Source organism: Schistocerca serialis, chromosome 7 (assembly GCF_023864345.2).
Source record: "Schistocerca serialis cubense isolate TAMUIC-IGC-003099 chromosome 7, iqSchSeri2.2, whole genome shotgun sequence".
Classification (NCBI taxonomy): domain Eukaryota; kingdom Metazoa; phylum Arthropoda; class Insecta; order Orthoptera; family Acrididae; genus Schistocerca; species Schistocerca serialis.
Window position 1 is genome coordinate 562509271 of NC_064644.1, and position 24463 is coordinate 562533733.

Genomic DNA, 24463 nt, shown 5'->3' on the forward strand with positions numbered 1-24463 from the left:
CATTGAGAAGACTGTGGAGAACACAGGGGATATGGAAATCTCTGTTCTTGTCTCCACGCAGCCAGGATAGCTGTGCATATGATGCTGAAATGTGATCAAAGAATCGACCATCACAGATAAAACGAACACCGGCATTCTTAACCAATTCCACGCTCCGTGAGGCTTCCTGAGAAAGATTTTGAAGGGTAAGATCGCTGTAGTCAATAATTGGAAGTATAAGTGTTTGTACAAGCTTGTTTTTCAGGTCAAGAGCGAATGGCTCTTTGTATATTTGTAGAGGATGGAGAGATGCGGATGTCTTCTTGCACACTGTAGTTACGCGCTCAACTCAATTTAGCTTTTCATCTATTATTACACCTGGACTCTTTGCTGAAGCTGAGAAGTTGACATTTGAGCCATTTGGTGTTAAACGTGGCAGGAATTAGTGAGATTCTTGATAGCTGTTCAGTTTACTGGTTTTACACTTAGATACAATTGGAGGTCATCAGCTTACATGTAGCATTTGCAACCGGACAAAACTGATGATACGTCGTTGAGATACAGTGAAAAGAATGCAGGACGGCCGGACCTAGCACCGAACTCTGGGGGACGCCTGTTACTGCCTGCCTCCATTGCGACTTTATGGTGTCGCGCTTGATGCCTTGCTGACCAGTTGCAAGGTATGAGTGACAGCATTTGCGTTGCACGTAGAGAGAAGTTTAGGCTTATAAGTTTGGCAAGTAAAATGTCAAAGTCGATAGTGCCAAAGGCTTTGCTGAAGACGATTAGCAACATGATAGTCGCCTCTTGTGCATCCATGGCAAGTTTCGAGTCGCCTGTTACTTGTCTTTAAGTCAGACGTCGTGTTGCAATGTTTGCAGAACTAGTTTGTTAATTGGTCGTGGACTATACAGGGTCGTCCATTGATCGTGATCGGGTCAAATATCTCACGAAATAAGCGTCAAACGAAGAAACTAGAAAGAACGAAATTTGTATAGCTTGAAGGGGGAAACCAGATGGCGCTATGGTTGGCCCGCCAGATGGCGCTGCCATAGGTCAAACGAATATCAACTGCGTTTTTTTTTTTTTTAAATAGCAACCCCCATTTTTATTACATATTCGTGCAGTACGTAAAGAAATATGAATGTTTTAGTTGGACCACTTTTTCGCTTTGTGATAGATGGCGCTGTAATAGTCACAAATATATGGCTCACAATTTTAGACGAACAGTTGGTAACAGGTACGTTTTTTAAATTAAAATACAGAACGTAGGTACGTTTGAACATTTTATTTCGGTTGTTCCAATGTGATACATGTACCTTTGTGAGCTTATCATTTCTGAGAACGCATGCTGTTACAGCGTGATTACCTGTAAATACCACATTACTGCAATAAATGCTCAAAATGATGTCCTTCAACCTCAATGCATTTGGCAATACGTGTAACGACATTCCTCTCAACAGAGAGTAGTTCGCCTTCAGTAATGTTCGCACATGCATTGACAATGCGCTGACGCATGTTGTCAGGTGTTCCCGGTGGATCACGATAGCAAATATCCTTCAACTTTCCCCACAGAAAGAAATCCGTGGACGTTATATCCGGTGAACGTGCGGACCATGGTATGGTGCTTCGACGACCAATCCACCTGTCATGAAATACGCTATTCAATACCGCTTAAACCGCATGCGAGCTATGTGCCGGACATTCATCATCTTGGAAGTACATCGCCACTCTGCCATGCAGAAAAACATCTTGTAGTAACATCGGTAGAACATTACGTAGGAAATCAGCATACATTGTACCATTTAGATTGCCATCGATAAAATGGGGGCCAATTATCATTCCTCCCAGAATGCCGCACCATACATTAACCCGCCAAGGCCGCTGATGTTCCACTTGTCGCAGCCATCGTGGATTTTCCGTTCCCCAATAGTGCATATTATGCCGGTTTACGTTACCGCTGTTGGTAAATGACGCTTCGTCGCTAAATAGAACGCGTGCAGAAAATCTGTCATCGTTCCTTAATTTCTCTTGTGCCCAGTGTCAGAACTGTACACGACGTTCAAAGTCGTCGCCATGCAATTACTGGTGCATAGAAATATGGTACGGATGCAATCGATGTTGATGTAGCATTCTCAACACCGACGTTATTGAGATTCCCGATTCTCGCGCAATTTGTCTGCTACTGATGTGCGGATTAACCGCGACAGCAGCTACAACACCTACTTGGGCATCATCATTTGTTGCAGGTCGTGGTTAACGTTTCACATGTGGATGAACACTTCCTGTTTCCTTAAATAACGTAGCTATCCGGCGAACGGACCGCACACTTGGGTGATGTCGTCCAGGATACCGAGCAGCATACATAGCACACGCCCGTTGGGCATTTTGATCACAATAGCCATACACCAACACGATATCGACCTTTTCCGCAATTGGTAAACGGTCCATTTTAACACGGGTAATGTATCACGAAGCAAATACCGTCCGCACTGGCGGAATGTTACGTGATACCACGTACTTATACCTTTGTGACTATTACAGCGCCATCTATCACAAAGCGAAAAAAGTGGTCCAACTAAAACATTTATATTTCTTTACGTACTACACGAATATGTAATAAATAATGGGGGTTCTTATTTTTTAAAAAAGCGCAGTTGATATCTGTTTGACCTATGGGAGCGCCATCTAGCAGGCCAACCATAGCGCCACCTGGTTTCTGCCTTCAAACTAGACGAGTTTCGTTGTTTGTAGTTTTTTCGTTTGATGCTTATTTCTTGAGATATTTGGCCCAGTCACTATGAACGGGCCACTCTGTATAGTCTAAGGCTTTGAGCTATGTAGGAGCAATGCGGCATGGGTGAGGCTACAGTAGCAATATCATCTTGAACTAGTGGCTTCAGTAACCTCTGTTTCCAGGCGTCGGGAAAAACACTTGTGTTGCGGCTGAAGATATCTGTTATAGTGGGCAGTAGTTGGTGAGTAATAAGGGTCATCATCTGGACTGTAATGCCATCATGTCCCGTAGGTGCTGACTTGATACACATGGTGCTTTTTTTTTTTTGACGGGACTGTAAGTTACTTGCTTTAGATAGAATTTTTTTACAGTCGTTAACCCCCTGAAGTAATGAGTGAGTCTCTGTTACATTTAAGGTTCAATTGTGGAAGTAGGTAGCGTCAAGTACCGGTTTACTTTACATATAGCAAGATCACACAGGTTTTTCTCCAGGGCAGGTGGTCTGTTTCTGCTGTAGGTAAATGTATGGCCACGCCTGAGTTTTGCGCTCCTCACAACTTGACTGACTCTGTTCCGCTTCTGCTTGTAAACAATACGATTTTCAGGCGCAGGGTGCAGTATCTCATCTTTGTTATTTAAAATTTTTACTCACATTCATCCCTGGCCGTTTTTTTAAGTCTGTGTTGCATTTTTAGGTGACTGGGTAAACAACTTACTTCGTTCACCGACTGATCACCATCACTGTGACAGGCTGCGCCGTCGCCACCACCAGCTTCAGTGTCACCATCATCGCTATCGCTTCGCCACTTGTCGCGCCAGCTCCCGACTGCAGGCCGCCTCGTTCTCGTGTGTGCAGGGGCGTTCCTGATCCCGTTCTCGGTGATGCTGGTGATCGCCGGCCTGCCGCTGATGTTCATGGAGCTGAGCTTCGGGCAGTTCGCAAGCCTCGGCCCGGTGGCCATCTACCAGGCGTTCTGCCCGCTGTTCCGCGGCCTCGGCTACGGCATGGTGATCGTGTCGGCCATCGTGATGCTCTACTACAACCTCATCATCGCCTGGACCATCTTCTACATGTTCGCGTCGCTGCGGCCCGTGTTGCCCTGGCAGAACTGCGAGCCGGAGTGGAGCACCGACAGTGAGTAGCGGCCGCCGAGCTCTGCGCATGCGCGCGCGCGAGAGCTGTGTGGGTCGCGTGTGGCGACGCGGGCTGTGTCTGGGCGTCGGCGCGCGCTGACCGGCCGCCGCAGACGGGCACCGAGCAGTTTCACGACCCCACTGCCTTCAAGATATTTTGATGTTTTAGAATAGAAACAGCCTCGGTTATTAAATCAATCAGTATCAGTGAAGTGTTTCACTCATTTTGGGCATCGTCAGACTGTGTGACAGTATTTGAATATAAAACACATCAATCATCAAACCATACTGAAACGCCCGCTAAACCCGCAGTGATTAGGATTGTGGAAGGGCCAAATAAGGTGGCGGTCAGTTTCACTTCAAAATTGTAATTTATTGTAATTTAATAACACATTTAAACCAAAACGGCACACAGCCGAACCTTTACAACTACGAGTTTCAAAATCTAATTCTTTCACGGCTGAAGGCCTCCAAACAATAAATCTTAAAAATCAATAACATAAATTTCAAGTGACTGAAGAACGGCAGTTAAAATTGCAAATAATATATATACAGGGTGAGTCACCTAACGTTACCGCTGGATATATTTCGTAAACCACATCAAATACTGACGAACCGATTCCACAGACCGAACGTGAGGAGAGGGGCTAGTGTAATTGTTTAATACAAACCATACAAAAATGCACGGAAGTATGTTTTTTAACACAAACATAGTTTTTTTTAAATGGAACCACGTTAGTTTTATTAGCACATCTGAACATATAAACAAATACGTAGTCAGTGCCGTTTGTTGCATTGTAAAATGTTAATTACATCCGGAGGTATTGTAACCTAAAGTTGACGCTTGAAACCTCCGACTTTCAGTTGCGTGTTGTAACAAACACGGGCCACGGTCGGCGAGCAGTGTTATGCGCATACTGCATCGTCACCGGTTTCACCCGTTTCATGTGTCGCTACATCAGCAATTACATGGTGATGACTTTAATCATCGAGTGCAATTCTGTCAATGGGCATTAACAGAGAATGCGTTGCAGTTCTACCTGTTTACCGATGAGGCTGGTTTCACAAACCACGGGGCAGTGAATCTACGGAACATGCATTACTGGCCCGTGGACAATCCTTGCTGGCTCAGACAGGTAGAGCGACAGCGACCGTGGACTATAAATGTATGGTGCGGAATCGTTGGCGACCACCTCATTGGTCCTCACTTCATTGCAGGGGCCCAAACAGCTGCAACATACATCGCGTTTCTACAGAATGATCTGCCAACGTTGCTCGAAAATGTCCCACTGGAAACACGTCGACGTATGTGGTATCAGCATGATGGTACACCTGCACATTCCGCAATTAACACTAGGCTGACCCTTGACAGGATGTTCGACGGGCGTTTCATAGGACGTGGGGTACGCATAAATTGGCCAGCCCGTTCTCCTGATCTTACACCTCTGGTCTTCTTTCTGTGGGGTACGTTAAAGGAGAATGTGTACCGTGATGTGCCTACAACCCCAGAGGATATGAAACAACGTATTGTGGCAGCCTGCGGCGACATTACACCAGATGTACTGCGGCGTGTACGACATTCATTACGCCAGAGATTGCAATTGTGTGCAGCAAATGATGGCAACCACGTTGAACATCTATTGGCTTGACATGTCGGGACACACTCTATTCCACTCCGTAATTGAAAACGGAAACCACGTGTGTACGTGTACCTCACCCCTCATGGTAATGTACATGTGCGTCAGTGAAAAAGACCAATAAAAAGGTGTTAGCATGTGGACGTAATGTGCTGTTCCAGTCTCTTCTATACCTAAGGTCCATCACCGTTCCCTTTGGAGCCCTACGAAATTCGGTGCTCTCCGATACACACGATCGAACAGCGGAGGAGTGGTACTCAAGCGTCAACTTTAGGTTACAATATCTCCGGATGTAATTAACATTTTACAATGCAACAAACGGCACTGATTACGTATTTGTTTATATGTTCAGATGTGCTAACAAAACTAACGGGGTTCCATTTAAAAAAAACCTAGGTTTGTGTTAAAAAACATACTTCCGTGCATTTTTTAATGGTTTGTATTAACCAATTACACTAGCCCCTCTCCTCACGTTCGGTCTGTGGAATCGATTCGTCAGTATTTGATGTGGTTTACGAAATATATCCAACGGTAATGTTAGGTGACTCACCCTGTATAATCACAGCTAGACTGAAAGCCTCAAGGCAAAAGTGGATAGAATAAACATAAACAAGGTGCAGTACAAATGGCTAAAGGACCCAATTAAATTTCAAAATTTTAAAATATATTACCATAATCTTTTGAGACAGAAGGCCACAATGATTTCGCTTAAGGTGAAATTTTAAGAATAAGGTTTTAAGCGGCTGAAGGCCCACAGTTGATTTTCCAGAAATCCAAAAATACCTTAAACCTTTAAGTTTTAAGTGGCTGACAGTGCACTAAATGAAAAAATAGCACAACAACAGTAACTTTCAGCAAAATATCTACCTGCTAGAATTCAAACTTACTTATACGGGCTGAATGCCCATGATTTACATAAAACACAATATTTTTTTTAAGCATTGGCTATAATAGATTACCGACAGACCATTAAACACCCATGAAAAGGACAGTATAGACAACGGCACTCAGACGCCTCCAGGGGTGGGGGCTGCCCTCGAAACATTAACGTTCACTTGTGTGAGACAGGTGGTGGGCCCAGCTACACTTGATCTGTCGGTAACCCAACCAAGAGACAGTCACGGACCCACAGACCAAACGACTTGCTAGCCACTACTCGGTACATGAAAACTCAAACTGTTACGGACGTGATTATCCACCACGAAATATGTATTAATCTGTCAAAACTACACAGTGTTGGACAGTGACAAAAGGTAAGGAAAGGACACTGCCTGAAATTACGTTAGTGGCCAGGGCACGCAACAGGAACACTAACGGCCACAAGGCAGAAAATTGCGCTGGTACACTTGAATATGAAATAAGGTAATATAGTTAACTCCACCCAAAAAGAACACTGCCTGAATTTACGTCAGTGGCCAGGGCAGATAACCAGAACACTAACGGCCACAAGGCAGAAAAATCCGCTGGTACACTTGAATTGTAGTGAACGAAAGTACTTTTCCACCGCACAGCAGTTCGATTTCACCACTACAAACACTCGGTGTTGCTCACAGGAAAAGCTCCCCAACAGCGAACCACCGAAACGTACGACACAACATGAACGGACGTGACTCGTGTACTTAAGACACCACTCAACCTTGACGTACTGGGTCGGTGAACCACGAAACTTGTAGCGATCGGACAGCTCCACACACGCTCCGACACAGCTCGGGGACCCGCCAGCGGACCCAGCTGACTGCACCGCACGGAGATATCCTTCCTGGTCCGCACCAAGCGACCGACTGCCCGCCCTCACACCCCCTAACTAGAAACTATATGCACACTACCAAAGATGGTACACGGTGCAAATATCGATACACATGGCTGCTGCCACACGTAGAAGGAGGAGGAATCACGGCATAACCGCAACAGCGGCGGGAAACCAAACGCAGATAGACAGCCAAGTTCAAGGAAACACATAGTTCGCAGTGAGCACGGCTCACATATAAACTGGAAAATGGATGCAACAGTAACTGGATATGTAATCCATCCGTCATGAAAACATACAAAATGCAGCTGGAACTTGAACAAAGCAGCTTATTTCTCCAAAGTAGCAGAAAATAGGCCACGTTTACAAAATAAACGCGGTATGAGCCGCACGCTGCACAATGTCGCTCTGTCATACACACAAATACTTGAGTAGTAAACTACAAAGACATATTAGTTTGAATATGAACTCGTGTTTGGGATGTCTAAATACCACAGGAGGCAGGGCACCATCCCGTTGTGAGCAGTAGTCTGTGGGATGTTAGCATTAGTGAAAAGCGTGAGGTCATCCACATGAGTGCTAAAAAGAACTCGTTAAACTTCGGTTTCACGATAAATCAGTCTAATCTAAAAGCCATAAATTCAACTAAATACCTAGGTATGACAATTACAAACAATTTAAATTGGAAGGAACACATAGAAAACCTTGTGGGGAAGGCTAACCAAATAAACCACCATAAAATAAGAGAATCAGTGCTCGTACGGAAAGATACAAGTGTTCATTCTTTCCGCGCGCTATACGATATTGGAATAACAGAGAATTGTGAAGGTGGTTCAATGAACCCTCTGTCAAGCACTTAAATGTGATTTGCAGAGTATCCATGGAGATGTAGATGTAGATACTGATTGAAACTGAGGCTACGAACAGGATATTTGGTATGAGAGTTTAATTATACAATACAGTGACGAAGTTGGTGTCATTATTCGACAGGAGTAGTAGATTTTGAGTAATTCGTGTATGTTACTTTGATATCATTTATTTTAAGTACACACACATGATCGACGACTCAGTAAGGATTCCAGGTAACCCTTAAGTACACTTTCATTACAGCATCAAAACATTGCCAAGTTCAACGTAGAAACAACATAAAAACTGGGATGATTGTCCTCCATAAGACTGTTTAACAGAAGCAAAGTTGGTAATGATGTTGGCCACAATGATTACACCGAGCCAGTGTAGCAGCACCAGTCCCACAGTGGAACACCCATTCGTGGTGGCGGGTGGTGGCGGGTGGAGCGACGCCAGTGGAGACTCGGCAGGTGGCTCCGACGGACTGGCCGCAAGGCTTGTCGGCCATTGTCCGAGGACTGTTGAGCCGAGTGCTGCCTGCTGGGAGCCGAGCCACGACTCCCACAGCAGCCGGAAGAACATCAGCGGGCACTCGGATCCACGTGACCCGCGCATGCGAGCTTGGTGCCTCGACAGCAGCATCGCTGTTTGCTGCTGTGCGCGCTACCTATGTGACCAATGATGGTGACCCTGGTGGCGCCTGTAGTATTTGACCTGCCAATCAATTGCTTGTGGTCAGCATCGTGTTCACAACACACGATGTACGTAAACAATTTCTGGAGGAAGAACGCCTGCGGGGACAGGGTAAGCTTTCCGCACCGCACAGCTGCAAAGTTGAAGTGGTCGGAGACGGGGAGGCAGCAGTTCCCGTTTTTGCTTGCATCACTGTTCACCCTATGACCCAAAACACTATGATCACCTGCTTAATAGCTTGTCTGCCCGTCTCTGGAACGAAATACATCACTGATTCGCGTATCACTGATCCGACAGTTTGTTGATGTCTACGCACAGATTAAGTAATTCGCATAAATAACGGGCCGCCGATTTGTACACTTGGTGATGGCACCCGATAGCGACCCAGCTGGGTTTCGTAGGATTTACATCAGGCAAATTTGCTCGCGGAGACAGCAACGTGAGTTCCCTGTAATGCTACTCAAACCATTGTAGCACAATTGGTTTGCCTGCGAGACACGGACAATTAAGCTGCTGAGAGAAGGCATCGAGGATGAACGGGTGCAGGTGGTTCTTCGATTACTACCACAGGTCCCATGCAAGTGCAGGAGAACATCTCCCACTGCATAATACTGCTCGCACCAGCCTGCGTCCGAGGCGCGCTGCACATGTAGAGCCGCCGTGACGCGGGGTAGCAAGAAACGTGATCCATCCGCCCAGGTGCAAGTTTCTATTCATTCACGGTCCAACCCCGCTGATTCCTTGCCCACTGAAAACGTAACTGATGATGGCGCTCGACATATATATGAACACTTAGGGGCCTCAGGCCGGCCGAGGTGGCCGAGCGGTTCTAGGCGCTACAGTCTGGAACCGCGCGACCGCTACGGTCGCAGGTTCGAATCCTGTCTCAGGCATGGATGTGTGTGATGTCCTTAGTTTACATAGGTTTAAGTAGTTCTAAGTTGTAGGGGACTGATGACCTCAGAAGTTAAGTCCCATAGTGCTCAGAGCCATTTGAACCATTTTTGAACTTAGGGGCCGTCTGTTGCGGAGCCCAGTGTTCACCAATGTGCGCTGAATGGTGTCCTCCGAAACACTTGTGCGTGCACCAGCATTGCACTCTTTCGCCAGAGGTGCCACACATCGTCATCTATCCCACTTAACAGAGCAGGGAAGGCTCAGAATCCCACGTTCTGTAAAGATCGTGGATGCCCAACCATATAGCACCTATTGGTAGTTTCACTGCCCTTCTACCACTTTCCGTAGATGCTCATGACTGTAGCAAATGAACATTCGACCAGCTTCGCCGTTTTTGGGATACTCGTTCCCAATCACTGTATAATAATAATCTGCCCTTTTAAAATATGTTCAAATGTGTGTGAATTCCTAAGGGACCAAACTGCTGAGGCCATCGGTCCCTAAGCTTACACACTGCTTAAACTAACTTATGCTACTGATAACATACACACTCATGTCCGAGGGAGGACTCGAACTTCCGGTGGGAGGGGCTGCGCAATTACTGACATGGTGCCTCAAACCGCTCTTATCTCAATGGATTTATCCATTTGCAGTCCATTTCTTCTTTAGGGTGATCCCCCATCCGTTTCTGCTCCATTTACTTACCTTTTTTACCACGTCTGTTTTTCGTGTATGCCTCTAGAACCACGAGGCAGCACTAAAGTATTTCGAATAGTCAATAACCTTTGTGTTTTAGGACGAGTAAATATTTTATGAACTTTTACCAGTTTTCATTCAACTCATCTTATGTTTTAGATTTTGATAGTTGTGTATTGGGCTGTTCAGAACAAGAAATGGGTTTTTATTAAAACAGTACACCATATGTTGACCAAAAACTACGTTTAAAAATAAATTCATACGTCATTATCCGCATCTCGATCACCAAAATTTAGTGCAAGCTGGAAGCGTGGATGTGCTGGCTAGGTATAGTATTTTGTTATGTCTTCCTACGCCAGACAGAATACATCATGCACTTATGGGGTAGCAGAAAGTTTAATGAAAAATATACAATTGTGAACCATTTATATAGCAATCAAAATATTAAACTGCACCCCCCTCCCCACCCTTCCCCACGACCACCCGCCAACAACTAGAAAGAACACGTCCCCTGCGAAGGTTACAGAAGGACCAGGCAACTCGTAGTTCAAAAGTTTTCTCCTCACAGAAACAAAGCTGAGGTTTCTTTATACATATCAGAAGCGTAAATACAAAGAACAGAAAACGTGCAGAATTCATATACATAGCTGCACATGTAAGTTCATGGAAGATTACTGTGGATGACCAAAAGGGAGCACCCTAGAGAGCATTTGAAGCAAATCTCCCTTGATGCAGAAAGGAGAACACAGCGGGCAGCAGAGCAAGTGGTCTGCGCTTCTGCGCAGTTAGAGACTAAATTGGGCGATGTTGTCGGTTTGCAAATACCAGCACTCCCAAATGCCCACTGCAAGAACTGTGCAATTCAGTACTGAATTCCTACGTTCACCTTCCCTTAACTTGCATTACTCAGTTCGCCTTGCAGCATTCCAATAGTCTTGTCGCCCTTCTGGTTCCTTTCGCTGTTAACTGCAGACATTATTTGCGTATTATTAAAAAGAAACTCACGAAAAAAGAAGCTCATGACGAATATGGAACGCAACAATTACATTAGCGGGCATAATTGTTGCTCGCAGTCTGCGTAAAAAATATATGGTGCTACGAAACAAATAGCTGTTAATCACATTGATATTCTTATTCGAGCATAGTGACAACTGGAAATCCTAATTTTTGAAGATTACGTCCGGATTTTCCGATTCAGAATGTAGGCCATTGAGAGCGTTTCAACCCACTTGAATGGGGCCTCCCGGCCAACAATGCCATACGATCATTTCCATTTTTTTCCATGTGTTACACTTTTCTTGCAGACCAGGAGACAAACTTTAAGAAAGGAGCTAGCTTACAGCATTTGCTTTCCTCACTTCCGATCTTGCTTTGTACAGAACCGATTGCAAGATATTGCTATTTTTCGTAAAGCTTTTCCTGGTACTCAGTCTCTGGACAGTTGACATATAATCATGTGAAGGATAGCTACGTTTGGTAAGCATGTATGTTCTTCGCACACTGGCAGCAAGCTCACGAAAGATGTCTTGGAGGATAGTAGTAGTAGTAACAGTAGTAGTAACAGTAGTAGTAGTAGTAGTAGTAGTTGTTGTTGTTGTTGTAGTAATACTAGCAATGGGGATTCGCCATGAAGCTAGAACATGATGTAACAGAGCACATATGGAATTAATTTTTTTCCTGATTGATAAGTACAGTAGTGATAATAAAAGCTACCATTATATTTTTTGAGTAAATGGCTATAGTGAAGACCCAGGCTGCTTGCTACAATTTTCTTCAATAATTTCTGTACAAAAATGTTTCAGAGCTATTTTAATGTGAAATGTCTTATAACGTAGTGCCGTTAATAGAGGTTCACCATACACGTTTTCCTTATGCTCAACTATTGGGAATATCAATGACCTTGACACTACTTCCGGTCATGCACCTTGTAATAATTTACCCCACAGTGGGGAACATTGTTACAGTGGGCGGAATAAGTTGCTGCGCATAGTGTAGCCTATTAAGCATTGATTAAAAATGTGTCCGGTTTCCCCATTGCACTAAGAGTTAACTGTCTTTTGCCTGTAGTATCGTGAAATTTAGTCCATATTTATTAGCAGCCTTCCTCAGAGAATAACCAGCCACTACATCGTTTGCCACTTTGCTATGTATTTATTTCCGTGTTGCGCCTCTATTTGTCTTATTCTGGTAATTTCTCATGTTGCCTTCACAAGAAAAATACATAGTAAAAAACTCCATACTACACCGTAACAACGAGCCCCACCCAAACTGCAACAATTTGCGCCATAAGTCGCCATTTCATATATCAGTCACTTGTAGTTACAACTTTCCCACCGTACATCACTTACACTGATGTACAGAAGCGCTATGTTGCTATTAAAAAGAATCAGAGAAGAAAAAAATTATAAATAGAAAGAGAAATTACGTTTCCTCTCGCAGTGTCACTAATACTAATAGCCCGCCCACCAGCGATCACAAAAACTGTACTATCAGGCGCTTCCACGTGTTGCAAGGAAAGTGCGTTGTTTCCTGCGCTCAATTCAAAATTCGCACATAACAAGCTACACTGCGTAACAACTAGCCCTGTTTCCCCTAAATGTATAACGTAATAGATCATTCCAGTTCCCAACGCAGTGGACTGTCAAGCGGCTTCAAGCAAAGGAAAATACAGACGTTACTGGACTTATCGTACTACACCCTGTATCGTCCAGTGTTCATTAGGTTGACCACCAGAAAATTTCAAAAAATTTGCAGCGCTCCACCATATGTGTCTCAAAGAAAACTCAATATTAAAATTTTTCAAATGATTCAACATTACGTATATTAGTGTTCATCATTTCAGTTTTCTTCATTCAGGGTTTTAAAAAAAATCAACCTGGTGTTTTTCACAATGTTCTGCCATTTTCAGACCTCGCTGTCAAAACAAACTTTTGTTACATATGGATCGGCTGCAGTATAGTTTCATTCTATCCCACACTATCTTCTACTGCTCTGCTTGCTAAGAAAAAGAGTTTAATTTCAAGGGTTGAGCCATGAGGCTTGAGTAATTTCTACAGACACGTCCAGTGTGAAGGGTTAAGCAAACAGTCGAGGACTCGATTATTCCTGCTACAAAAATGGCTCTGAGCACTATGCGACTTAACTTCTGAGGTCATCAGTCGCCTAGAACTTAGAACTAATTAAACCTAACTAACCTAAGGACATCACACACATCCATGCCCGAGGCAGGATTCGAACCTGCTACCGTAGCGGTCACGCGGTTCCAGACTGAAGCGCCTTTAACCGCACGGCCACACCGGCCGGCCATTCCTGCTACAGGTTTGAAGGTTTGTAATTCACATCTCTGTTTGCTTAACGTTGAAATAATTTCAGACTCACTTCTTCCGGCAAAAACAGATTTTTTCTCGCAGCTTTCAGATATGTACAAATTGGTACTGATATGCCAAAAGCAGAAAAAATTTTATTTCAAAAGAAACATTCTGAGTTGAAAATAACATGTTAAATTGAAGTAACTCCTACGCCACCTAAACCAGAGACGAACATCATCACTTCTGAACAGAAATATATGAGTAATGTAGAGTACAATTTAGTTATAAAGACGAGAGCAAATTTCCTAGACAATGATGTTGTAAAGTTGAAAACTGAATGGCATAAGATTAGCAAAAATTGCGCCACTTGCTACAGAACGCTCCACGAGGAAATGAGTGTTCCATTTCATGATTCCTTATTTATTTCTGCCTTTTAAACAATGTGAGGACTGAATGAAGCCCGCTTGAATTCTGTGTACGGTGACTTTGAGGGTCGATGTTGAAGTAATGCGAAAACTTCGCATGGCAAGAACCGGACTAAAATCCATCTATTTTACGCGAAGTTTATAGCGAGTCAACACTAGAAAAAATGCGAAAACTTCGCATTACAAGAACTGGACTCAAATCAATCTGTTTTAAGTGAAGTTTATAGCGAGTTAATACTGGGCGACTGTATAGTTTATGGCTGGTCTAATCACATGCGTAATGGTCGTGTGAAGATAAATCTGATTCCAGGGCAGGAATGCCAAACACGAACAGATGATATCCAAATTTTGTAACAGATACTCTTGAAGATCATCATAAAACACACGAAGAACTTTCTAAGGCCACAGAGATTCCCCTAGACTCCCTTTGCTTCGAATCATGACAGATTAGTTAAAACAAAGACAAATAATTTCTATTTGTAATGCACCTGCTTGACGTTACGCATAAACAGAAACGGCTGGCTACTACAGCCTTGCTGAATAGAAGATTTTACTCAAACGTGAAGCATTATTGCAACGAATTGCCGTTACTGTCGAAACGGGGATGATCCGCCAGCTCTGAAACCACAGTTTGACGAATGGAGAGGAGGACCCACAACATAACGAAAATTTTCGACGAACATGGTGAAATATGAAATAAATTTCGATCTTTAAGTAGCAAGAAATATTTAGGACAGACAGAGGTCCACGCGAAACGTTCACACCGTACGTAGTTCATTATCGTGACTTTATGCGAAGCTGTGCACATAAATTCACATATCAGGACTGTGAGTTGGTCTTTTATTGGGGCGACTGTAGTGTGAAAGCCAGTAAAATAACAGCTGAAGCTTTCCCATGCAGCTCATATTATGCTGTCGATGTAAGAGAAATGCGGAACAGGAAAGAAAGATTTGTTCCCCTCAAGTAGAATTACAAATACCGTATTTTGAATTATAAAGGTGGAAAGGGGAAAGAGAGAATGGAAACTTGACAAAGTTAATTAGCAATAAAGAAACGGAGATAACCTCAGAAATCACATTTGAATTCCGGTTTGCAGTCGATTTGACTTGTTACCTTGAATACGGGAAGAATCTCAACCAGTATTTGAGCATCGTAGACTGCAGCAGACTCGTAGAAACAAGTTTAAGGCTAGGTCAGTAGAAAATTCAAGTAGACTGAAAAGAGTCTTGCTCCTAGATAGCTGCCGAGGGATGGTATAGGCCAAGGGCACCAGCAAAAGCCAAGTATAGGCTGCTAGGTCGCAGGCATCGTGAAACCCGTGCCAAGCGTAGCCAAATTGGAAGCGAACATAGGTGCTTTGTTCAGAAATTTTGATGAAGAATATCGGATACCTGTTGTAGGAGGAGCAGGAAACTACCTGACTGCACCTTAGAATATAGCATTAAAGGTGACCAGGAAAAAATAGGAGCGGCAACATGACATACTCCTGCGGAATTTTTGAAGGTTTTGTCATAACAAGCTCTGGGTTAACGTAACTGACAGCTGTGTAAAAAGAGATAAGCGAAATCCTGTTGAGTGAAACAAAGTCTCATGTCTGTGCTGTATTTGTAGCTGCAGTTGGGAGATGCAGATACACAAATCATGACCTGAACTTGAGAAGAAGGGGGAAGGACAAATCGACTAAACACTTTGCAGAAAGTGTAGGGCGGGGGCCATAAGCACGCAAGGCGAAACCCCGTGATTATTGCAGTCAGCAAAGCACATTTCTTGGGTTAGAGCTAGATTACACACAGATAGATCTTGGAAGAAATTAGAACGGAACAGGACCATGGCATATGTATCATTGCAAAAACGGAGATATTGTCTGAAGGGATACCGCAATCATTTGTTATGTATCGATTTCTAAAAGAGTAAAATTGGTTAGTCGCTTCAGAACAGTAGGGGGCTGAAAAACATGATAGAAGACGTGAAGTGATAGTTGTTCTTTGTCTCTCCGGAAATCACAGAGCTCCATTTTTATTTAGAGCGAACGTGGGAAACAGAGAGGTTGCAACATATACAAAACCTGGACACAAAGTCAAAAATATTGACACAAACTGTTTTTGTGTAGATTGGAACATAGAAGCAAGTGTTTATGAGATATTACAGCAGAATACTTGTCTTGGACTTTTAACTGTCTATAGATCGCCCTGGAAAACTTTCAGCTAATTATGAGAAATCTAGATGCATTATTAAGCTACTTGCCAGATTAGCAGAAACAGTTTGCTGTTTGTGGAAATTTCAATGTAGATTTCTTAAAATATTCTCACAGGATAAATGAACTAGCAAATTTTGAAAATCGCATGTAGGAAGACAGCAAGAGAATTTTTATAGACAGTGCTCATTCAGAAACAATGTTTACCTAATTTTTAATTGACTATCTGATCATGCTGTACAATTGATGGAGACAAACAACGTAGTACCTTACAGTTTTGAGGCATGTTCATACAGACCAGTGAAGCTTACTAATGAGAATAGGCTACATTGATTTACCAGTAAATTAAAAGATGTGGTATGGGATGAGGTATATACAGAAAGAGACGTAAATACAAAAGTCAATATATTCCATAGTAAATTTGTGTCAGTATTTGAAAGTAGCTTTCCTAAAAAGTTATGCAGGCTGTCCATTACAAAACTAAATAATCTATGGAGAACTAAAGGGATTGAATCTCATGTAAGAGAAAAGGGAAATTTACATAAAGGTCAGTCAAGATCTGACACTAATTGCATTTTCCAAAAAGTAACTGTATTATTTTAAGGACAGTCACTGAAATATCCAGAAATATGAACATCCTGACAGAAATTAACAATACAGAAAATAAGATTAAATCTATATCGGATATTGTGAAATGGGGGATGGAACATACTGTAAAAAGTACCACGGTAGTTAAATCAAATGATTAATATTATGAGTGATAATTAAAATCTGAAAGAGTTTTTGACAATCAGTTTCTAAATGGCACAGCAAAAGTAGGATTAAATGGATTAGTTCAAGAAGCAGGAGCATATATATTAAAAAGAACGTGTCACAAAATCGAAAACAACTAGAAATAATACCAAACCCGTATGCTGAAATTAATTATAACAAGTATGAGAAACAAACTCTCGTATGGTATTCACGGAATTTCAAGCAAATTCTGAAAAGTTGTTCTAACTTAATAAGTGATGCCCTTAGTGATTTAATACAGGGGTTTTTCCAGATAGAATAAAATATGCAATTGTTAAACCTCGCCGGCCGCGGTGGCCAATCGGTTCTAGGCGCTACTGTCTGGAACCACGAGACCGCTACGTTCGCAGGTTAGAATCCTGCCTCGGGCATGAATGTGTGTGATGTCCTTAGGTTAGTTAGGTTTAAGTAGTTCTAAGTTCTAGGGGACTGATGACCTTGGAACTTAAGTCCCATAGTGCTCAGAGCCATTTGAACCATTTGTTAAACCTCTTTATAAGAAAGGCGTGAAAAATAATTAAGTAATTATCACCCTGTTTCCTCACTGACGTCTTTTTACAAAACATTCTAAAATGTAATGTACTAGTACTCAAGTAATTAGATAGAAGCAATTTACTTAGAGCATCACAGTTTGAACTACAGAGGGTGTATTTGACTGAGAATGCTATTTATACATTCTCTTACCAAATATTACAAGTCTTAAATAATAACATATTGGCAGTTGGTATTTTTTGTAATCTTTTCGAAGCGTTTTACCTGCGTAAATCAAGTTACTCTGTAACAAAACCTGAATTTATATGAAACTGATTTCTTTACCCACAGCTGGTTTGAATCATACGTAACAAACAGATGTAGCGTATGAATGCTCAAAATTTTTGGGTGTACATATTCATAGACACTTGAACTCGAAGGAGGATGTTACTGAGTTGCTCAAACAGTTAAGCTCGGGTAATTTTGTTGTTTGCTGAATTGCTAGTCTTAGAAAGAACGCCGCGCGGAGTGGCCACGCGGTTTGGGGCGCCATGTCACGGAATGCACAGCCCCTTCCGCCGGGAGGTTCGTGTCCCCTTCGGGTAGGGGCTTGTGTGCAGTTTTTAGCATAAGTTAGGTTAATTTACTTTAAATAGCGTGTAAGTCTAGGGACCGTTGGCCTCAGCAGTTTGGTTCCTTAGGAATTCACACACATTTGAACATGCAGACATTTGACATTAGACACAACCAGATGAGCCTTCTGAGATATTCTGCATATCTCCATGCAATAATGTCTTATGTAATAATTTTCTGGGGTGATTCGCCACTCAGAAAGAAAGTGTTGATTGCACAAAAACGAGCAGTAATATTAATGTGTTGTGTCATACAAACATTGCAATAAATGGTAAATGAAATATAAATTTAGATATGGCAGCTAATAAAATTTTTACTGACATTAATAAGTGGTTCATAGCCAATTCACTGCCATTAAACTTTGAAAAGACCCACTATATGCAGTTCAGAACTTCCAAGAAACTTCCTTTTGCTGTGTGTATAAAATATGATGACATGGAAATAGGAGAAGTTGAGAGTGTCAAATTCTTGGGATTACAACTTAATAACAAATTCAGTTGGGAGCAGCATAATAACGAACTGCTAAAGCGCCTAAACAAGTCTGTGTTTGCAATGCGAACGATGTCAGACATAGGAGATATAAATATAAAAAACTGGCATATTTTGCTTATTTTCACTCCATTATGTCATATGGTATCATATTTTGGGGTAACTCCATAAGCAGAAAAAGAATATTTAGAGTACAGAACCGTATAATAAGAGTAATGAGTAGTGTAAATCCAAGAACATCATGTCGAAAACTATTCAAAGAACTGGGCATATTAAACACAGCTTATGAGTATATTTATTCCTTAATGAAGTTTGTTGTAAATAATACTTCTCTTTTTCCAACTAACTGGTTCGTACACAGTATCAATACCAGGAATAAGAACAATATACATAAAGATTTAAAATCACTTACTCTTGCCCAGAAAGGAGTCCAGTATTCAGCAACGCATATTTTCAATAAGTTACCAGCAACCATTAAGAGTTTAGTTTCAGACAAGGCACAATTTAAACATAATTTAAAAGAATTTTTGGTGGCCAATTCCTTCTATTCCATCCATGAGTTTCTCAACAAGTGCAGCAGACCATTTTAATGAAAATTTATTATACTTTAATTTTTGACAATAATTGGTTTTAACAGCCAAGTAACTACCTACTGTGTGAATGATGGATGTATGGAAAGCAGATGTAAGTCTTAAGTCTGTAAATAGCGGAAGTTTATTTTAAATCTTGTACATAATCTGACAGTTCTTAACTGAGGATCACTGAAATGAATAATTTACTTTAATTTTTGACAATACTTAGTTGTAATAGCCAAGAAACTAGCAAATGTCTGAATGATGGATTTAATGAAAGCAGATGTAAGTATTAATCCTGTAAATATTAGAAGTTTAAATTTAATTCATGTACATAATTTTACTGTTTATTGACTGAGGATCATTAAAATTAATGAAACTCAAGTTTTTCTAATTACATGCTTGTAATGTGTTTATCTGATATGTTCCACACCCAGGAGGATTCCCTCTTTTATGGGTCTATGGAATTAATAATTAATCTAATTAATCTGTCCAACTCCAGTCGTCATGTATGTACCTCTTCAAGGAGTTAAACGTTTTAACTGTATCATCACGTATTCGCTAATGAAATTCTTCATAAATATGGAATTTGTCATAATCAATCCATTTGAGAAGAATAGTGGTGTCCGTACTATAACACTAGAGCAGAAAATGAGTTTTATTGCCCATTATTAAAATTTTCAGTGGCTCAGAAAGGTATTCAATGTACAGAAACATATTTTTGATGATTTGCTCAATCACATAAAATATCCGACTGGTAGTGAAGCAAGCTTATATTTACATGTCCTGTAACTCGACTTGTTCTTCATCATTTCGATCATTCAAACGACCTACGGAACACGTAACTAAATAACTAACAGAACTATATCCAAATAGCTCAAGGCTTGGCCACTCAATCTCCATGAGAAAGCTATTGCGCTGCACACACTGTAAATATCCCATAGAGAAGCGACTCTAGTACAATCAGAAAGAGTTACATCACGTTAATTTCAGACCAGGCACGTACTTACCACTGCTGCTGAATGAACCTGGTGGACAGCGTTTTCCTTCAACGGAAGGCCATTAGCCAAGTCATTCTACAAGAAGTGAAGGTACTATCTTGGTTGTAAGAGGCAAACAATAGGCTATCTTCCTCTGTAAAAAATATGGTTCGGATTGTTGTTCGGCTGATGATCTGATGACGTCAGAGACTAGGAGTAAGACGAAGCGATACATAGGAGTACTAGCCGAAGTTAAGAGGTTATTATGTACTTTTTCTGCAAACAGTTTAGGTATTTAGCGATAGAAAACGCAATTACAACTTTTAAGTAACAATAGAAAGCAACTTTGTGAACGGTGATAACTTGCGAAAGTTGATGCATTTAGAGTGCCGATATGTGCAACGACGGAAATTCTTTTCCCTGTTCCCTGCAACATCATTAAACTCGCCCACAACTAAGGAATTGTAGAGCTCTTTGCATATGGGTCCGTATATGATTACAACATTGTCGACTATCAGTCATGAGCTACGACCCAAAACATAAGAAAAGTATTCTAGATAAATTTAGTGCTGATTTCCTTTCTAGAAAACACTCAGCTGAGACCCTTCATTCAGCAGGCATTCGGTGGCGCAACGGATAGCGCAACCGATAGTAAAGTAAGACGTCACATGTTTTTAAAAGTTTTCAACGAAATACGAACGCACTGTTAGCAAAAGAACCAACTGTAGCAGTTGATTCGATTGGGAGATGTATTATACAAGGGGTGGAACTTAAATAGTGGCAACTATTTATCCACAACCGATACAGAAGAGTTACATGTTTGCACCTGTTACTGTCCTTCAAAGTAGTCACCAGCGTTGTGCAGAACCCGTTGCCAGCGATTTGGAAGGCGTAGTATACCGTTAGCAGAGCCTCCTCTTTTGATGGTGCGAATGGAGCGGTCTACTGCCTGTCGAATCTCTGGAACAGTTTTGAAACGAATGCCACGAAATGGTTCCTTCATCTTCGGAATCAAATCAAAGTCACAAGGACAGCTGTGGCTGCTCTGTTCGGCCGATGGGACTGGGAAGTACTATACCATCCACCATACCTCCTGGACTTAAGTCCTGGTGACTATGATTTGATTCTGAAGATGAAGGATCCACTTCGTGGCATTCGCTTCAGAGCTGTTCCAGAGGTTCGACAGGCAGTAGGCAGCTACATTCGCACCACCAACAGAAGAGGCTCTGCTAACGGTATACTACGCCTTCCACATAGCTGGCAACGGGTTCAACACAACGCTGGTGACTACTATGAAGGACAGTAACAGGTGCAAACATGTAACTCTTTTGTATCGGTTGTGGATAAATAGTTGCCACTGTTCCAATTGCATTAGTCTTAGTCTGAGAAATGGACAACAGAGGATAAATACAATTACTTTGCGAACAAACAATTCACTTTTTTGGAAAGTATTGCTAGTAATGAAGATATCACGATATACCCACAGTACAACGAAGTGCAGGACGATGAGGTTATACGGAGAGGGATAAAACGTGTGCAACATGCAGGCGACACAAAGAAAAGTGGTGTGAAGTTTATGAGTGTAAATTAACGATAGTGTCTGAAACAGACTTACTTCATCTTCACGTAAGATGATGAAACTGCAAAAGTTTAACCAATAAGGACTTTATTAGAAATATATGCCTAGTAAGCAGGAGACCCGGGTTCGAATGGCAGTCCGGCACAAATTTTCAAGTTTCTTCATTAATTTCGATCAACGCCCGCTTGTAGCCAATGTTGATATTTCCTTTGCAATTTCATAATACAATAGGGAACAGTCATGGCGGAGGATCCGACTACACATAGCAAAACGCAGTGGCCAGCATACAGTGGGCTCTGTGTCAATACAAACCGAAACACTGAGCTCGGCTGGGACACAGAACGTGGAAACTTGTACATCTTCACCACACTGACGCGAGAATACTGTGTATTTTTAGAGGTTGACACGAATAGGAACGAGATTTAAAGGCTGCAGTAACTCTCTAAGGGAGACCTGAACAAAGAATTTTGTGAAAATTGCTACGAAATGTGGTGAAATGGTGTGTATATCGTGCACTTATATCTTGATCTGCGCAGGAGGCAGCCCAATACAAAGTAATCTGACAAGCAGCATCAACCACCTTTCTGCATCGCGTGATAGAAAAGGAGGATAAACGCGTAATTACTATGTCTGCACTCAGTTTCAGTGCTTTGTTCTCTGAGTAACAGATGGAACCTGTACCCCGTTGATTACGGTAATAGGTATGCCAAAACAGTTCGTACTGAAGTACCTATACAATTGCTTTCACTTCTGTACGCCATCTAATTGGCAGGATGAATCCACTTTAACTTGGAGAGCAGTTAGGGAATGAATCTGGCGTGGAGCGGAGGTAATACCGGGTCTCACGTAAGCCCCCGTGCCGCGGCGTTTCACTGCCGCGGAGGTAACAGCGACTACAAGCACGTGAATACGACTCGGTCTTGTTTATTCTAGTTCAGACATAAACAGGCAACAGTTTGTTAGCAGAAGTTCTCCCTCCCATTGCTCCAGTAATTTTAATTAATGAAAAGCGGCTTTAGTCCCTCTTCCACAGCAACTCGGAAATTAAACAGTTTCTAGAACGTCAGAAAGATCAAAACACGAAATCCCATTACAGTTTCATTGGGCACTACTTCTGTTTCCAGTCAAACGACATAATGCTTACATCAAGAAGATAAATATGAACAAAGTTGTGCTATTACTTTAACCATTTCATTAACATTGTTATTTAATTTCGGTTTCACATTGCGTTTACGATCTTCTTTAGCAATCACATATCGTAACAACAGAAGAACTACTACTCTACATGAATACATGTTACGCTGCCAGATGTAATCTCAGTGCTGACACTAAACTAACCCATAAGTATACTAGAAATATTAAATAGCTAAAGCTAAGTAGTAATAAAACACGCGAAGATGTGAAAAGTCATAGGGATCAGTTTTAAAATCAAAGAAAACAAAGCTCTGATACTAAAGGCAAGCAAAGAAAATTATGTTTTAATCACGCGTTAATATGAACGTGTCAGTAATTCTTTAACCATGACAACGTTTTAGACGCTCGAAAAGATTCCAAACATAAGCTCCAGTTTAAAATTATGAAAATTCGCCATCAGTATACGTTTTTCATGACCTCCTACGAAATTATTGATTGTGTACTAACGAATATAGCCCCACTAAAATTGCGCTCTCGGCCTAAGATTCACAATAAAAATTTCTACACGTTTAAAGAGAATTACTCCGTACCTTAGTCGAAACAAGGCCCCGGGAGTAGACAACATTCCATTAGAAGTACTGACGGCCTTGGGAGAGCCAGTCCTGGCAAAACTCTACCATATGGTGAGCAAGATGTATAAGACAGGCGAAATACCCTCAGACTTCAAGAAGAATATAATAATTCCAATCCCAAAGAAAGCAGATGCTGACAGATGTGAAAATTACCGAACAATAAGTTTAATAGGTCACGGATGCGAAATACTAACGCGAATTCTTTACAGACGAATAGAAAAACTGGTAGAAGCCGACCTCGGGGAAGATCAGTTTGGATTCCGTAGAAATATCGGAACACGTGAGGGAATACTGACCCTACGACTTATCTTAGAAGCTAGATTAAGGAAAGGCAAACCTAAGTTTCTAGCATTTGTAGACTTAGAGGAAGCTTTTGACAATGTTGACTGGAATACTTTCTTTCAAATTCTGAAGGTGGCAGGGGTAAAATACAGAGAGCGAAAGACTATTTACAATTTCTACAGAAACCAGATGGCAGTTATAAGAGTCGAGGGACATGAAAGGGAAGTAGTGGTTGGGAAGGGAGTGAGACAGGGTTGTAGCCGCTCCACGATGTTATTCAATCTGTATATTGAGCAAGCAGTGAAGAAAACAAAAGAAAAATTCGGAGTAGGTATTAAAATCCATGGAGAAGAAATAAAAACTTCGAGGTTCGCCGATGACATTGTAATTCTGTCAGAGACAGCAAAGGACTTGGAAGAACAGTTGAACGGAATGGATAGTGTCTTGAAAGGAGGATATAAGTTGAACATAAACAAAAGCAAAACGAGGATAATGGAATGTAGTCGAATTAAGTCGGGTGATGCTGAGGGAATTATATTAGGAAATGAGACGCTTAAAGTAATAAAGGAGTTTTGCTATTTGGGGAGCAAAATAACTGATGAT

At 41.7% G+C, this 24463-nt stretch overlaps 1 protein-coding gene across 1 annotated transcript in view; it reads left to right on the plus strand.

The window, feature by feature from the left end:
• LOC126413249 (sodium- and chloride-dependent glycine transporter 2-like) overlaps positions 1-24463 on the plus strand; it is a 513853-nt gene that overhangs the window by 41594 nt on the left and 447796 nt on the right. The window contains exon 2 of the mRNA XM_050083149.1: positions 3573-3851. Within this exon, the coding sequence (XP_049939106.1) occupies positions 3573-3851 (279 nt within the window). The remainder of the gene's footprint in view (positions 1-3572; positions 3852-24463) is intronic.